Source organism: Chiroxiphia lanceolata, chromosome 1, assembly GCF_009829145.1.
Source record: "Chiroxiphia lanceolata isolate bChiLan1 chromosome 1, bChiLan1.pri, whole genome shotgun sequence".
NCBI classification, from domain to species: Eukaryota; Metazoa; Chordata; class Aves; order Passeriformes; family Pipridae; genus Chiroxiphia; species Chiroxiphia lanceolata.
The window spans coordinates 35,557,691-35,575,926 of record NC_045637.1 but is presented as its reverse complement, the minus strand read 5'-3'; the positions used below and the strand labels follow the sequence as shown (position 1 = coordinate 35,575,926).

The window sequence follows — 18,236 nt, the reverse complement described above, 5'->3', positions numbered from 1 at the left end:
AAGAAAGAAAGGAAGAAAGAAAAAGAATGTTTTATCTTGGTATACAGACCAAACTATCTATCTAAAAGAAATCTACCTTACAGAAAGGCCTAACCAAAACAACTTAAAAATCTCAATGCCCATGAAACATAAAACTGTTAAACATAAGCTAGCTTACTTCTTACACACATATTGGTGTTAAATTGGACCTCAAGCTTTTAAAACTAGATTGTCACAAAGCTTGAAAGTTACGTATCTATGGATTACACAAATACTTATTCCAGCAACATACCTGTGGACTGTGAAGATCTGTTGTCAACATGATAATTGAGTAAGCTAAAACATATGCAGTATCTGCACTAGCAAAAAGAGTTTGCCTGAAGGCAAAAAGGAGAAAAAGAACAGCAAATTTAATTTATTAGGATTTTTTACTAATTATTCAGCTTTCCAAGGTTCTGAAGACAAAGTACGTCTTACCCTTGGTTACATTCTAAATATCTAGCAGCAAATTTCTCCATTAGGCGATCAATTTTTTGAGCTTCTCCTGGAAGGCGAAATCCTTCTAGAAACATGCGCAGAGCTGAAACAAAATCCTTTCCTGAAAAGTCGTGTTGGTCTACATAGGCATACATGACTTCTTTGTTAAATTTATCATTGTCTCCCAGGAACTCCCCAACCTGAGTCTAAAATAAGAACAGAAAAGGCAAACTAGTGCATTTACACTAGGAAAAACACGAAACCGAAAACAGAGTCAAAAGTCTCACAAAACCAGAGGCCTGTATGCAATTAACTAAGACATACTCTTGCTTCCCCTCTCTAAAGCCAAGTATTTTGGCCATATATCCCATCATAATGCTTTTACATCCTCATGCATATCTGCCTACGTTCCTCCTTCTCTGGCTTTTCTTATATGCCATTTTTCCATTAGATGAACTCCACGTGCACAATACAAAGTTAATATTACCAATGATTGTTCTCTACTATAACGATTTTTGTAGTTAGGACACTTACTACAGGAATGAAAAAATTACTAAACTAAACTTTATCCCTTAGGGTGCAGATCTCAAACAGATGCAAGGGATGCTCAAATATAAATAGCTGGTACTCAAATTCATCCAAGTTCACTATCAATGCAACACAGTACAGTGAAAAACAACAAGCAGTCAGATAAAGATGCCTGTATGTATATATGTAAACTGAGGTTAAAAAACTTGTTTTGATGTGAGATTTTAAGTTTTAATACTGAAATTTGTGACTTTTGCCACAGTTGCAAGCATGGGCACCAAAACAGGTGTGGCTACTAAGCACAATGGTGCAGGTTGCTGTTTCAGAAAGCTGTTTTTCATGAGATATTCTGATCCTCAGCCAGATACTGTAGGACCCTTCCAAATCCAGAAACAGCTTCTAGCTGTAAATAAAATCAAAGAACATTAAATAACTTTCTTTTGGGAAACAGAAAAAGTGCTTTTAATGTTGTTGCACCACATTACTGTTTAGCCCTCTCTGAAGGACAGATACTTCCAGCAGTTACTTATTGGACTAAAGTACATACAATTTACAAGGTTCTTCTAGCTATACTAGTAACTAAGTACAAGTTTTGAGTCAGTTCAAGTAGGTCAGTGTTTTCCTTTACACTTTGCTGAACTGCAGGATGCATATAGCACAGGGTACAGCTCTAAGGCATTCTAGAAACCAAATTCCTTAAGCTTACGAATTTTAGAAGAGAGAGAAGTTTCTGTTTCCTCATTGTACAATAACGTTACACACTTCAACACAATAACAAGTGATTTGCAATTAGTATAAACACATCTGCATCAGCAAAAACAATTATCAGGAAGACAGTTTTCTTACTGAATCTAATCTTTCCTCTTGATGCAAGAACTGAGCAATATCTTCTGGGGTAGTGCCAAGCATTCCTTGTTCTTGCAGGTACTGAATCCCCCTCTTTGGTTTCTTATTGAACCTGTACAATCAAGACCAGGATGGAATAAGAGTTAACCCTTTTACCCATGCACAAAGCTGTACAAGCTTAAGTAAAAAGATTTAATAATTTCAGATAAGGTCCTGAAAAATCTATGTATTAAATATTTTTCCTTTATCAAACTATGCATTAGATGGGAATGAGCTGTTGCTTTCTATAATTATTGGATTATGGGGGTTTTATGTGGTTTTGTTGTTGTGACCCTGTAAACAGCCTCCTCTTCCTCTTGCCAACATAACTGCCAGCATGTCATCCAGGCAGCTCCAAGTAAAGAGAGCTAAACACTATCATTTACTCTGGCACTTGTGAATTAAAAAATATTCCGCAGAGACGGCAAAGTGTTGGCTTGGAAAGAACAATTATACCCTGCTGCTTTTTATTTCTATCTGTATGAAACAACCAAGAAATCCATGAGTTGCCTGTAAGAATGAAAATGTACAAGACAAGGAACCAGATAACTGAAAGAAATCAAAACCTTAAAGGAATAAGGCATGTTTGTTCAGGGTCCCAGAACTATATGACAGAAAACTTTTATTTTTGCATAAACTGACCTCACCAAGGAGGTTAAGGTGAAAAAGCTGAAATCACACAGAAGATTCATGTCAGACTGCACTGAGAAATTACACTATCCTGGAGTTCTAATTATGACAAGTTAATTAATCAGAAGGAAGTATCAGCTTAAGTATACAGGCACTTTCATCAGTAATGCGTACATTAAAAGGGGTCATATTCAACTGCTCACGAGTTCAATGTTCTTTTTATCCAAATATAAACCCCTTATTTTTAGACAAGCAGGTCTGGAGAAAAAAAGAACAAACATTCAGAGTACTCATCTTCTAGCTGTGAGGAATTAGGTTAACACAAAACACTGTTGACAGGCTCCAAAGGGGACACCATTCAGCACTCTTTCACCAGAGGAAGTGCTGTTACATCCAGAGTATTTTCCTAACACAAGATGAGTATCTATGAGGAGAAGGAAGAAAAACCCAGGAATCTTCATAGCTCCAAAAGAATCCACCCTCCCGGGGTGATAAAAGGGCACTCACAAGTCAATTCCTTGTTCTATTATTTCCTTTTGTTGCTTTAGGACCTCAAACTGCTCTGGGTTGTCAGTGCCAGACATCTGTGTGCTGTAACTGCCAATTCCTGATGAAGCAGTAGAATCCAAGGAATTTAAGCTTCCATATCTGTTAATTGTCTCAGGGTGTTTGGTTTCACTGCTGTCCTGTTCTGTGGGTTTTTCTTGGCCTAGAAATTGGAAAGGGTTACATATATCCAAAATACATACAGGAAAAAACCCTAAAATCACAGCTTATTCTTAAAATCCTTTCTCAAGGCTTTAAAAAGTTAGTTGAGTTACCCTCAATGATGTATTTATTTTTATATAAATATTCTGCTTTTATTTTAATTGGAAAAAAAATTTAAAAAATTATTACAAAATATCAAGGAGAATTCTTTTAGTTAATCACATACTGAAATTTAAGCCTTAACTATAATTTGTAGGCACCTGGAAAAAAACTTGACACCTTAGAAACCTAATTACAACTCATATCTTTTATTTTCAAGTCCAATATTACTTTTTACCTGAAGAAAACCACAATATTCTGAATTTCTGAAGCACAGTGTTTAAAAGAATGTAGGCACATCAAGGAGTTGGTGCACTCAGCTCACAAGGACAGCCATGCTAACCATCCTAAAAAGTTCATTACTTCACCTACCAACTTTAAGCACCTAATCTGAAAATTCTGGCATAACCTTAGTACTTCTCACCTCAGGTCAGATGGAAACAGGATTAAAACAAGATTAATGATTTAGTTACTTCATTGCTTACAACATTCAAAGTCCTATAACTATAATAGGTAAATAATAAATCAATGAGCAATTTTTTTACTATTAAGTAAAAAAAAAATGCTCTCCATCCTGCTTGCTCCAGTAGTAATTTAATCAATATGAAATTAGATGCAATTAAGGGAGCTTCAAAGCTAGTTCTGAGATCCTTTTAAAATTAGAAATACAGAAAATAACAGGATTTAGTAATTTTCAGTGTAGTAGTGTTCTACAAATTCATACAATTAGGAAAAGACAACTTAGACAACTTGTTCAAATTACACTAAACTTACAAATATTTCTATTAAGAAAAAAATTTATTCTCTCTTTCATGCAAGAGACCTCACTAACCTGTACACTAACATTAGCAAGATATGGATAGAACACATGAAACTCTTGCAGCACCCCTTCATTAAAGCCAGAAGAAACATATCATGTCTTACCAAGTGTTGTCTGAGAATTGGGATTTACATACTGATCCTTACTCCACTCGACCATGCACTTCAAGATTGACACTAAGCATTCCAATCCTTTTTTTCTCAAACTTAATTCCTAGAAAAGATTTCATAAACAATTATTAGTGGAATGCAGTTTAGTTTCAACCTATCATGCCAAGAAACATGAAGCTTTATAAAGTTTAGTGAAATTTTTACCTGAACATTGGACATGCCAAGTTCTTGGCTACCCCTTCCTTGAGCAATCTTTGATAAGTCATTAACCAGCCTTTCAAATATATTTGCTGCATTTAAATCACAATCATAGTTCACGTAGATGTCCACAACACTCTGGGCATCTATAAATAAAGTGATATTGTCAAACTTGGAACAAAAACTAGGTAACTCAATCAAAGGCAAGTACAGTTTTGTTCTTCAAGATAAAAATGTAAAAACTAGAATCAAATGATCCTTAATACCTGCACATATCCTTGTCAGTGTTTGTATAACCATCCACTTATGATCAAATGAGCTAGTAGAAGTTTCCAAGATATACAGGAAAATTTCTTTGAAGAAAACCTAACAAATATTCCAGGAAGAGGGAGAAAAAAAAAATCTATTACAAACACAGTCACTAACTTTGATGCCAAAATTCTGACATAATTCTGAAAGCAGCACCTTAGAGGTACAGGAAATAAAGAGGAAAAAAAGAAAGGAGGAAAGGAAGAAATACAACTTATGCTTGATACATTCAAATTAGGAATTTGAACTCTTAGTTATGTACCTCTGGAGTTTTGGTCAGATGAAAAATTTGCTTTATATTTTGAACACTCAAAACCAGAAGAACTGGGAAAGATGTCAGACCCTGAAAGACAATTTAACCTAACAAGAAGTCTAAGCTGCTAAGAGTTCATTTGGGATTTTGAAAGGAGAGGTATTACCTCATCACAAAAAGATTTTTTCTACAAGACAGTGAAAAACATAACAAACAGTCACTTAAGCAAATTTAAAGTGTAGGACCTCCATTAGAAAGGTAAAATTCTGACAAAAAGAATCACACTTCAGTATTAGATTATTGGAAGCACAGCATAAAAGCACAGTAGCAAGTCCATTAATAAGAAAGTTACTCTTCCCTAAAAGAGTCATTAGTTTTCCCTGAAATCACTTCAGTACAGGTGCTGTTGTCTGGAACAGAGACTATTTTATCCCCTCTCAGTTCCTCACCAGATCTATCAACACTATGGGCTTACTAATTCAGCCAAGTATGCTTAGCAGGACAGGCTTCTTCTCACTTCTCTCCTGAGCAGCAGTAACTGCCGTAACAGCATTTGAGCTCAAAGTGAGAACTGCTACATGACATTACATCACCATCCTACGCAGCATTACATCGCTGTTCGGCACTTCTAAGAGTTCAGCTCCTCACAGCCAGTTGTGGCCTACCAAATCCACCAACATGTTTTCTCTAGAATGTTGCTGATAGGCTCGCTTCTCTTCTCCAATAGCATCATGCAAATATCCAAATATGTAACTACTCTTGTTTATAATATTGGCTATTCCTTTTAGCACAGAATTTATAAAGATTTTTATGCTATTAGCCATGGAGGTAAGCATAACTGCACTTTATGTCACGTGTTTGGGGAAAAACAGCAATGCTGACTTTTAGGCAACTTTGCTGGTAAATAATTTCCTCAAGCAAAATGTGCTACCAACAGTTACATTCTCTTTAGAGAGACAGGCACACAGCACAATCCCAGATACTAGTCTTAGTAAGGAAAGCACCCTACGAAACCTAAGGAGTTCAACATAAGATCAAAGACTTTCAAGTGCCTAAACATACTTAAGAGAATACTAGACTGATTTTAGCCACAATTTTATGTAATCAGACATTATAAAGACAAAAGTTTAACAAATGTCATGCTAAGAGCAATCCTTAGTTATGTATTTGCTGTTTTCTGATTTTTTTTACTGAAAGACAGTAATGTTATATACTCTCTGAAATCAGGAAAATTATTTTTTTCTGGTAGAAAACTTAAAAAAAAAGAAGTCACTGAAGGAGCAGAGAAAAAAAGTTTCATGGATAAAAACAAAATCCAAATCTAAACTAGAAGAGAAATTAACTGAAAGGTCTGCATATTATGAAGGCACTTCAGATCTCTGCTTCTAAGACAGAGCTGAACTTCTTGCTTTTGGTGTCACCTTTCGAGAAGCATATCTTGGAACAGTTTCTCAAAACTGTATTGATTATTTATATTTCAGATATTTAAAAATGCTATCACTATGTTACTTATTGCAATTCGCATCACAGAGTTGAGACTCTGTTCCTAGTATATTGGAAGAGTAAACCAGAAAAGAGCCAATTATTTATTTACTTGGTCAACTGAGAGTATGAGTTCAAAGGCAGCTTATATTAACAATTATGAACAGGTGGTAATCGCAAATACAGCTAAATGTCACCCCAACTTCTCTGATATCTAGGACTTGACTTGCTGCAAATATATTCATTGACCCATTCAGAAATACAGTTACAATACAGCTAAGGTACAACTCAAACTATTTTAGCTGTCAGAGCTATTGTAAGTCAAAAGGCTAAGGGAGGGATACTTCCAACAGAATCTGAAGCTTTTCTTTTAAAATATGCCAGAAAATTCTTACACAGACGAAGAATGCAGCCTCAATCCCAAAATATATAGATTTTGCATATTATAAATCAGAGCATATGGCTCTCCTTACAGCTCCAAGACACAAACTGAATGTGAAGTTATCTACTTGCCTACCCACATCTTTTGAATAACCTTTAGGCTCAGGAGCTGAAAGAGGAATTCTTAGCTCACAACTAGGAAAAAGAAAAAGTTTCTATCCCCCACGTTTTGCAATAGATGGGACACTTTGGCAGCATCAACCTTTTTGCTTTCATACTTGCAAGGAAGAAATACAGCCCTGATATGGGTGATGGTCCTAATTCGACATACTCTAGAACCTGCTACAATAGTGTAGGGTATCCTATACCCCATTTTCCTCAGATATGTCTTCATTTTCTGCTTGGAATTTGTGAAAGGATGGCAGCGATGGAAACACATCCACTTTCTGTCAGGGAAGTTGGATTGCAACGCATTCACCACCTACATGCTGATTGTAAGCTCTGCGAGCACATAGCAAGTCCAACACTTTCTGGGAAGCAGGCTGTGTGACTGAGGAGCAGCTTAGCCCAGTCTGTCTGATGTGCCAAACACCACACTTGCACTACAGTCTTGTTGAGCACACAGTTTGTCTTGAAACCGTTCAAAACACATCATATTTTCAAGGCACATTCAATCGCTGCTATAAAATACTGGAAAACCTATTGTTTCTTCACCTAAAAGGTATCTAAATAACCTGGTAAGTGATCAGAACACAATCCTTTTCTGACTCGCTACTGTCAAAATGAGGTTCTTCCTCCAAAGCGCCATAACATATCAACTTGTACAGTGACACGCACAGATGAAGAATTCCCTGAATTCAAGGTCCTTATAACAGCAACATTATCAACATTTCTCAGCATCTTTTCACGCACTTAAGCTCCACACAGATGGGGCAATCTGTAGGCTTCAGTGTTCACACTGACTCCACAAACATAAAAATACTAAAATGCTCAGTAGGGACACCCTGTGCACACTACTGCTTCATTCACCACAGAATTAAGATCTTTAACACACAGGACACCACAAGAGGGTATCCGTGTGGTTCCAAAGGACAGATTAGTTCTGTACACAGCTACACTATGGCACAAAGAGCAGTACTCAAGAACAAACCTGGTACATACATCTGGCTTTCCCCTATGACTTAGAATGTATTAGCCCAGTGAGAGAATTTACACTGTCTGCAAGGACTCAGATAACTTATTGCTAAGAATACATACTTATCTCTACGTACTGCCCAAGGAGTTTAATTGTGCGAGTATCTTTAGAGGAAATGAGATTATCTTATTTGGAACATATACTGATTTGGGCCCTGATACACAAAGAAAAGTGGCTACAATAATCAAATAGCTGGGATTTCCCTAGAGAAAGAAATTTGTTCAAGTGACCTCAAAGAGAATCCACAATGCTTTTCAAGTCATTAATTTTTCTTTTAAAATTCCTTTGCAAAACCATATATTACATAGTATTTCATAAGTGTACTCATTTTCCTAATTTGTGCTATGCAGTGCAGGGCTAAACTTTCTTAATCACATTATTGAACACTGATTGATTGAGCTTAGCCACAAACCTACTCAATTCTGAGTTTCAGCATCACGTGATAATAACATGCCACAGCCAACAGAAAACTTTAAAATAAGGAAGATCTGGTAAGTCTTACACAAAAGCTGTGAGTCAAATTTATCTAAGTGAGATTGAGCTACTAGCAAACAAACAAATGTTCACTGAACATCCTCCACTCTTTAATTAGAAATTAATGTAACGTACCTCGATCTGCATCTTTAGATGAGTCTTAAAGTTTGAGAGGAGGGTAAGAAATATGGAAAGTGAAAGTTCAAAAACTTCTGGAACTGATGAGACTCCATTTTTTGACAGTGCAACACAAAGGTACTGCTTTATAGCATTAATAAACATCTCATTTGTCCTGAAGACTGGTCCTGCGTTTTGCAGAATGGAGAGAAGCAACTGCAATGAAAGAATCTTTGATCGCAGTTCATGAGATCTAGAACAAAACAGAGCATGTCAGCTCAGCCTAAGTCATAAAAAATAAAACATTCTCTTGAAAAGTCAATACACACAATGATTTTGCCAGTTGTATGTTAATGAAATTCACTCAAATTTGACACAACCTGTTGTAGAAAGGATCATTAAAAGATGTTGACCTTTTTTACTAAGTGGTCATTCTTCAACCAAGGTGGGCAAGAATAACTTCTTACAGAAAGGGAAAAATTACTATTGAGCCACTCTCTCTTCTGCATCACAGCACTGCAGAACAGCAGCAACAGGAGGCATAAGAGGATGAAGTAAGCATTCTTTCCTCTTAATGGACCTTTGGAAGATCCCATCTAAAATATGCAGCCCACCTACCAAATTCTGACTATCAAGATGTGGAAATTCCTCCTCCTCCTCTATTTCCACCAGCACAGGAAGAGAGCTGAAGGACTATAAAGACAACACCTGTACTGCCTGACCTACTTCCTGCCAACACTGAAATCTCTTTTTTTGAATACAATATTTATTAGTCACTGGCCCCATCCCACTCCTAGAACAGCTAAGATACATAACACGTCTATTTTAAGCATGGCAATCATAAAGTCAGGCAACTGCAGCATTTTCAAGTGCCCCACAGTAACAGCATGCTTCTTACAAATTGATATAAGATAGAATACATATCAGAACAGTGCTACTATTTATGCCTTAAAAACAAAACAAAACCAAACACAATAAAACAGTCAAAAAACCCCCAAACCACACACACACAAAGAAAGTATAAAGGAAATGTGCATCTATGAAAACACAATTCAATAAAAAACATTCTGAGTGAAAACATTCTCTCCTCAGATTCCCAGTGCTTCTTCCCACTTCTGATCATCTCAAAAAAACAGTACAGCTCTTCTGAAGGGCAGGTAAAGACATAATTGACTTTCCCAACAGGACAGTCCACAGCTTTCATTAAACTGCTCACTGACAGAGGACAGTTATGAAACATAAGGAACAATGACAGGAAATTTTTCATCCAATACAGCTCAGACACAGTAAGGAGTACTTCAAGTCAACATGTGACACAAACAGTTGGTTATTTGCTGTATGCTGCAAAAACAAAACCTTAATTGAAAAAAAAAAAGTAATTTCAGCCTAGCTAAAAGCAAAAATGCAAATTAATAACAAGTATGCTACAAATAAACTCAATTATTTCTGTCAAACCAAGTGGGATGGGGAAATCAATCTGCAAACATTTAAAACTCATAAATTGTAATTCCAACTGTAGACTTTTTTCTGAAGACACTTTTGAGAAGAAAACATAGCCAGTCAAATTGAGTGAAGAATTTGTCCCTCTCATTCTTCCTAATGGGCTGTAGGTCAAAGTCAATGCCCCAAAACTGCTCTCTGTAGGAGTTTTTCAAGAACATGCTTGGCTCTGGCACTGCACAGCTGCATGAAACCTGACATAACAATCTCTCTTGATGCAAAAGGCTTGATTTTGCATCACAGGGTATCAAGTGTGTAGACAGCAAATTTCAGTCATAAATAAAATATTAAATATTGCCTATTTGCAGCAAGTGTCAGCTCCTAACTGAAATCTTAACATGCTGGGCTTATCAATCCTGTATGATGTGTAAAGCCCAGTTAATTTAAAATAAGTTTCAGGAAAAAAAAAATAGCAAGCAAACCTTCAAGATATTTCACCCCCATCTTATTTTATTCCAGGGAAAAAGGAAACAAAGACATTAACGAGGTTCCCAGGAAGCATAATGTTGATCTCAACTCCCACCCTTGTGATTTTAAGCTAAAGCTCCATGTCCAGTTACCTAAAATTTGAAAATATTTCATTACAGACTTCAAACAAATTTCACTGGAAATATGATTTTTAAAGGGGCAGATAAGACTTTAAAATGCTGTAGACACCCTACGCCTCCCCTTCCAATTATACAGCATGTTTGTAATAGTTCAAAAACCCATCAATGCCTCAGAGTCACTGATAAATTCTAGGCACTTCTCCAAATATGAGATATCTTCAAATGTATTTGCAGTGAATTTCTGTTGCCCAAAATGCTGCTTCCTCTGATTTGTTTTATATGAAGAGCTTTATCAGTTCTAATATGAACGTCAAGCTCCAAGAGCCTCAACAGCTATTGCTGCTCTTGCAGAGGGAGTTAATCCATTAAAGCCTTTAATAAATGGGCAGCTTTAGTCTCAGAGAACTAAAACCACAGGATTTTCATGGAATTTCCTGGAAGACAATTCTCAAAAATAGTCAGGAAAAACCTCAAGCCTCAGTCTTCATTCTCTAATACCCTGACTTTCCATAGTGCATTGCTAGATAACTTAAGAATGGTTCCAGACTAAACCTTCAAACTCTTTCTACTATCTTTTCAGCTTATTAAATCCACAAAACACATCACTGATTAAACTAACCTGTCTTAAAGTTACCTGCTTTAAAAGCTAGACCGTGGAACAAGGTCTTGGAACAAGTAAAGCTGATTTTATTTTGAAGAATTCCAGGCCTTTCACTGCCCTCTGAAGTAATACTACAGTTTTAAGATCCCAGTAAGAAAAAAGTAGGCCTCTTGAAAATTATTACCAATTGCTCCTAATGTGCAAAAAAACCGTGTATACAAATTCTATCCAAGATCAGAAAGCAAACTTTTTTGCCAAGACTCAAACTTAATACTGGCACCCGTCTATGAACAATTTATTTTTTTGCTTTACAACAAAAAATTCTCTAAGCCAAGATGAAAACATGGTATCTTCAGTCAGAGCACAAGACTTCCAAACCCAGCCAAATAAAGACCTTGTTTTCAAAACATCTGAGTTTTGATTAAGTAGGCTGAAGAAAGTGTCCAACCTGAACAAAAGAATGGAACACTACAGCATGAACTTATCACAAGTGGCATCTGCTCCAAGTGAGGAGCTTATATTAATAGGAAGTAGAGCTGGGTATGTGCGCTGGACACAGAGTATGTAAGAGATGAAAGAAACTGTGGGGCACAAACAGCAATGGTTATGAACCTAGAAATTACGTAAAAGCAGAGCAACATGAGCCAAGACCAGAAACACCTGAAGATCTTCTATACAAACCCTTCTGAAAAGCATTATAAAGAGCAACTGGGAAGAACATGATGTACTTACAGGAAGCATAGGTGTTGTTAATAAACTTCTAAACAACTATATAAAAGATGCACTAAAACATAAAAGTACTTTTTCAAAGTTTCTAGATTCTTTTTACCATACCATTACTTCCTCAGTAACCGAGAACTCACAAAAATATTTAAATAATTTATTTTTATTTTCAGACAGTAAAGATGATTATGAAAACTCTTAAATTCTACTTACTTTGGATCTGGTGGTCCATCTGACAGGGGCTTCATGGAGAGCTTACACAGTGACCTGAATACAAGGAAGGCATCCTTTTGTAAAATGTGGGAAAACTTAGCACCAGGGGTAGGTCCTGAAGAATTTCCAGATTCCTAAAGAAGTTAACATATTTCAGTATTCCATTTTGCATTAGCAGGGTGTGTAGGGAAATCCCCACCTCCTAGCAACAAGAAGTTAATATATTATACAAATATAACCAATTCACTTTAGGTTTATGGTCTCAAGACTAAAACAAAACAAAATATACTTCAGTCCAGTTAAAACAAACACACTTACTAATAAAAACTGCCATTTCAGTAAAAAGTCAGAATTAAGTAAAGACTGTCACAAAATTAGGTAGGTCAAGTTTAAGTAGGGTAGTTTGCAGTGAACTGCCTTCAGGCATTTTCAGTAGAAAACTGGACCCAAACACTTGACATTTTAATAGAGTGTGAGTAGTTATATATCCTCTCGTCAGACACATTTGATAAAATCTCTATAGTATAATAAATACTCGTAAGTTCTTGCAATTTTGTATTATTGTTCCATATAGAAGCAACATATTTAATCTTCTCTTTATATGACCTTTGTGACTGTAATTTTTTAAGCTTAAAATTTATTATTCCCAAACCTAATTACTCAGTACACTCTGACAGCAGAAACACTCAGTCAGTTGATAGTGTATACATGTCCATATCTGATACAGAAGGAGTGTATATTCACATCTATTTTATTAATGAAAATCAAATCCTCTCACATATGAAACTATTTATTTAAAATCACTGCAGTAAGGTCATGCCATAGGCTTGAAATTATTTATCATTTGAAAAGAGCACACTAAAATTACACAGGTATGTCTATAATTGGTGATATTCTTCACTATGTATCTCGAATACTAGTTTTATTATTTCTCAGGAGCAGTTCACAAAATAAGAAACTCTAATCTTGGAACAGTGTAGTCCATGTAGCTAAAAATATGGCAGGATAAGAGAGACATCAAATGCAGAATTTACTTAGAAAAATTTCATTTAAATAGTGCATTAAGGAAGAATAATGCTTAGAACATGACTGCACACTTGAAATTCGTCTCAGTAACTTATTTTATGGAATTATATTAAGCAGTCTGCACAAGCATTGGGCAATATTTAAAAACATACTACTTTTTTCAGTATTTCCTAATTTATAACTGCCTGTACCTGAGTATCGTTGGAAGAGACAGACAGTCTGTCATCAGGTAAAGATGGTGTATAAGCAACAGAAATTGGAGTCCCTGGAATTCCATTTGCCTGAATGTTTTCACTGTCACTGCCATCCTCTAATGTTACCATTGTGCCATCACCACCTGCACTTTCAGCAGTGCCTTCGACATCTATCAGAAAAGATGGAAAAATTATTAACAAATGTTACATGAGATTCAATATTAAAAAGAGCTGTTAAAATTAAAATTTAAATACTAAAACAATCATAAGAAAATTATCACAAGAAGAAGCTTAAAGCAGAATTTACATGGCATTACAGAACTGTAAAAATTGCAAACACTCTTAATTCCCACTAAGAAAAACTACAATAAAAAAATTTACTTATAACTTTACATTGCTGGGGTCACCCCTCTACCAGGTTTCCAAGAAGTACTGGGACAGGAAATCACTCACTAGTTTGATAATCAATTTCCAACAAATTAAAAAATGTAGTGATAACACTGCTACTACAGAGGGGGGCCCATTTCTGAAGAGTGTTTATGCAGAACAGAAAAGAAAACAACCCAACTTTTTTTGCATTTTAAAAGAACATTGGTGTCCAATATAAAAAGTGTAAATCAATGTATGAAATCTTATCCATTTTACTGTTAAATAATGCACAGCTAAGGTCAGACAACTGAACCTGTCTTTTTCTGCATGTAAGTAATTTTTAAATAATTATATATTTCAGTTAAATATTTTAAAGTGTTAAAGTAATTCTTAAAGGTCAAGATTCAGACTGCTATTGACCAGACAGACATTAATATAATACCTCCAACTACTATGTTCACCATTTCCTGTACAATACTTTCTACAATTTCTTGTGCCTTCTCTTCACACTCATTGCTTTCACCATCATATGCTCCTCCATCAGCTTTAGAAAGATCTTTATAAAGAACAACAAACACAAAAAAACATTAATGATAAACTCAGAAATTAAGAAAGTATTTTGCTTGCATTTAGTATTTAAAAATGCAATTACAAATCTATTAATAGGAGAGTATACATTAAAAAAAAGCATGTTTGGTCACTTCAAAAACAGATATTTGCAGAATGTAAGAATTCTGCATTCAACCTGTAAATGGTAATCAAGCTACAGGCCTATGCCAACAAAAGACATCAATTTTGTATCTTCACGTACATTAAACACCGAGAAGTCGATGGTTCTACAGCGTTATTCTCAAAAACTTTCACAATATTACAAAGATACAAAAAGGAGTCTTTGCTACAGTGACTACAACAGAGTGCAGGACTAAAGAATACTCATGATGAAGTTTAACAGTAGTAACAAGGGCAACAAATATTTTGTGTTAGTCAACTACTTGAAAATATATGCCTGACTTCAGATTTTGGAGAAAGAAAAAAAAGATCATCCTTGAGCTTTTCTCTTTACAGACATTTCCCTCCCTCCAAGAAACAAAAATACACACTGATTACTTTCTGCTGCTGTGGCTTGGTCAGCTTCTGTCTGTTCATTTTCAGCACTAGAAATGTCAGATCCATTTTCTGCCTCAATATCTTCTTGAAGGTTTTTGTCCATATCATTTGTGCTGTGGTCAAGTTCCCTCTCATGTTCTTTGGACAGCTGATCAGTCTGTGCTGGAATATGTCTCAGCTGAGGTGATTCAGGCTCATGATGGCTTAATGGAGACTGCTGTAGATGGTGTTGCTGTCTGTGTCTTTCCTTTTCCATCTGTTTGGCTTCTTGAAGCTAAAAAAGCATTGCAAACACACAAAAACTTCTCTATCAAAATATAATAATAAGTTGTATACATTGTTTTATAAACATGACATCTCTATTGTCTCTGCTTACACAGTACCTTCCTAAAAGATGTAACAGTTTAAGAAAACGCATCTTTAATTATAAATAATTTTTATATCACAGGATAATCCATTGCAAGGGGGGCTGCTTCCCAACTATGCACATTACACTTAACTATAATTACACTTAACTATACCTTCACTGTGGAAGAGGGATGACTACACTACATATGCTGTAAGACCAAAAGTTGTCTGTCTGCCCTATAAGGAATTCCAGAGAGCAGATGTGACAGTAAACAAGGACTGCATGGAAAAACATGCAGATTTTTTTTGTGGTCCCTTGGTCTGAAATCCTTGAGAAAGGGAAGAATTTCTGTCACTTGTCTAATGCATTAGGACAACATGCATTACAGCCAAACCAAAGCAGGATGTCCTTTGAGATGATGCTCTAAGAACTGGCTTCCTATCCCTGCAGAGTCTAGCATTTACCAAAACCTTGGTAACTTTTTATACTGTTATTTTGGCTACTGTGATCTCAGCCCTTTACTCTTTTCCACTTAAAGCTTTCTATGCTGCATCTTTTGGGGTGCCACAGAGTCCCAAGAAGATACAACTCAAACTACAGCTCAAACAATTCCTTTTAGCATCAGTTAGATATGCTGAAATAACTGCACTGAGTGTGCAAAACAAGTAGGACTGCTTATCAAGACTAGACTTTAGTCTGGCAAAAAATCAAGATTTCCAACGTAGAACAATAATAATAATAATAATAATAATAATAATAATAATAATAATAATTCTCTTCTAATTAAGTGGCTTAGAAGGAGAGTAACTGCACTGATTTCCCAAAGTTTTCAGGTGCTGCGTGGCTCTTGACACTTACCATAAATATGATCTCTCATACTGCTTCAACTGTGATGGCACCATGTACCATCCAGAAGTACCATGCAGTTGCTTCTGGAGGGAAAGTACGAAAGTACTACAAACTTAAGAGTTTGCAATATTACAGCAGAATTACTTCTAGGAATAGCTAGGAATTCAACCTGTTCTCAAATCTGGACATCTGCATTTTTGCTTATGTGGATTTTGGGTGGTTTTTTATTTCTTTTAAAATAGAACTCAGCACACTTATTTTGTCTTCTATGTCTTTACTATCAGCAGTAGAAGGCACAGGGCATATGCTGAAGTCCTTGCTGACAATTCACCATAGCATTTTCAGTGACATAAGTAAATGTTAAAGTATATGATTACACGACTGAAGAGACTTTTCTGGTTTTTTGGGTAGGGCTGCAATTGAATACATACATTAAATATAGAGGACCACTATGAGAAGTTTAAAACCTATACACCACCCCCAAAAAACATATTTGACAATTATTTCAGAATGCAAAACGCAAGAAGAAAAACACAAGAGACCAAATTACTTGTTTCTCCAAAGTACCTAAGTTAGAAAAGTCAGAAATTTTAATAATAATGACAAAACAAACCTCTCAAGCTGGTTTGCTTTCAAGAGCTAGTTTCTAAATAAAGATACTGAGATACTCACTGCTTGATTTTCCATACGTGCAAAAATGACATTCAGCATTTGTGTTAGGGTGGCCTTGGCTGTGGTTTGATTTATAAGATTTTTGCTTGCTAGGTAGATATTGTAACATGTTCGTACAGCCTGTAGCACTGTTCCTTCGTGTATTTCTATGTGTTGAGATGTTACTGCAGTGAGCAAAGCCTAAATAAACACATACACACACATATTTTCCAGTCAGAACCTTAGCAATCAAAAAGTTTGCAAATTAACAAACACAAAAATTGGATTACTTCTAAAATATATCTAAATACATATCCTGAACTGCAATTTAATTATGTTTTCCCAGGTACTCTTGTAGCCATGTCAGAATATCATATATACCAGTTATACTAAACTGAGAGTGTTTGTCATCAACATATCTAGGAAATACATGTTTCATAATACGTAACAGCAAGAAGTAAGCAATGCAGTCATCAGAGAAGTACTTAACAGAAGTCGTTCTAGAATTTTCTTGACACAAACATGAACAGATTACCTGTTAAAAATACAGAAAGCAAGCCAAAGGGTGCAAAAGGTTTTTCAGAAATAAATGTAAATGTGATGAACAAAGACCGAGTATGAGATTAGGCAGCTATAGAGGGACAACTGCCTTTTACAAAAACTCTTTTTGGGTAGATGCTAGAATATTGTGTTGTCCTCTCTGTAGAAATTCATTTATGTCTTCCTATTTGAGCTAATATCTCCTCTTTAAAAAAAAAATAAAATATGCACATAAGCCTGTAAAAGATCAGGTAACAGAGGAGTAAGGAACACGTTATCTTTATGTGAGGCAGAGGCAGGCTGGATTAAGGGGTAGAAACAGAGGTAGACAAAAGCTGAGGACAGGGTATGAAAACATTGTCAGAGAAGTATGCTGAAGAGTGGGAAGAAAGGGGAAGAACTTGGTCCACAATAGTCCAAATGTTTATATTGATCGCTTACTCCAGTAGAAAGAATCTGAGAACTGTATGCATTGAAAACTTTGAGGAAGTTATGATTTAATGGAACATTTAGACTAAGTAAGAACTAGAAGCACTGGAATGCTCCTACTTCTGTTTTTAACTGTGATAAATTTATAAAAGTTATTTCAAGTGTTGGCTTGTTTCAAACCACACCTTGTCTCTTCCTGCCACTGTCAGCACTTCTGTACACACAAAGCACCATGAAGTGAACAAATAGTATCCACTGTTCACTCAAACTCTTTAAAAAACTAAAATCAGTAACTCTTGAAAACAAGCCGAACAAGTGGATCCCAGGCATTAACAGCTATTTCTTCCAAAGAACTACTGTCTGAGCCCAACACAGTAAATATTTAGATTTAGTTAATATTTCTTTCATTCAGTTACAAAGGATACCAGTGACACACACACACACACACTCTTAATACACCAGTTTAACAACCACCTACAGCTTCTCACCTGG

General features: G+C 35.7%; 1 protein-coding gene across 3 annotated transcripts in view; it reads right to left on the bottom strand.

Annotated features, from left to right (window-relative positions):
* The window catches only part of ARFGEF1 (ADP ribosylation factor guanine nucleotide exchange factor 1), a 90,353-nt gene that overhangs the window by 33,112 nt on the left and 39,005 nt on the right, over nt 1-18,236 (bottom strand). For 2 of the 3 annotated variants that reach the window (XM_032683588.1, XM_032683607.1), the window contains 13 exons: nt 16,797-16,976; nt 14,927-15,200; nt 14,262-14,375; nt 13,448-13,620; nt 12,231-12,364; nt 8,664-8,898; nt 4,701-4,800; nt 4,441-4,580; nt 4,231-4,339; nt 3,007-3,208; nt 1,831-1,942; nt 457-662; nt 272-356 (listed from right to left, as the gene is read on the bottom strand). In XM_032683588.1, coding sequence (XP_032539479.1) covers nt 272-356; nt 457-662; nt 1,831-1,942; nt 3,007-3,208; nt 4,231-4,339; nt 4,441-4,580; nt 4,701-4,800; nt 8,664-8,898; nt 12,231-12,364; nt 13,448-13,620; nt 14,262-14,375; nt 14,927-15,200; nt 16,797-16,976 — 2,064 coding nt within the window. The remainder of the gene's footprint in view (nt 1-271; nt 357-456; nt 663-1,830; nt 1,943-3,006; nt 3,209-4,230; nt 4,340-4,440; nt 4,581-4,700; nt 4,801-8,663; nt 8,899-12,230; nt 12,365-13,447; nt 13,621-14,261; nt 14,376-14,926; nt 15,201-16,796; nt 16,977-18,236) is intronic. The other variant, XM_032683597.1, reaches the window with a different exon arrangement.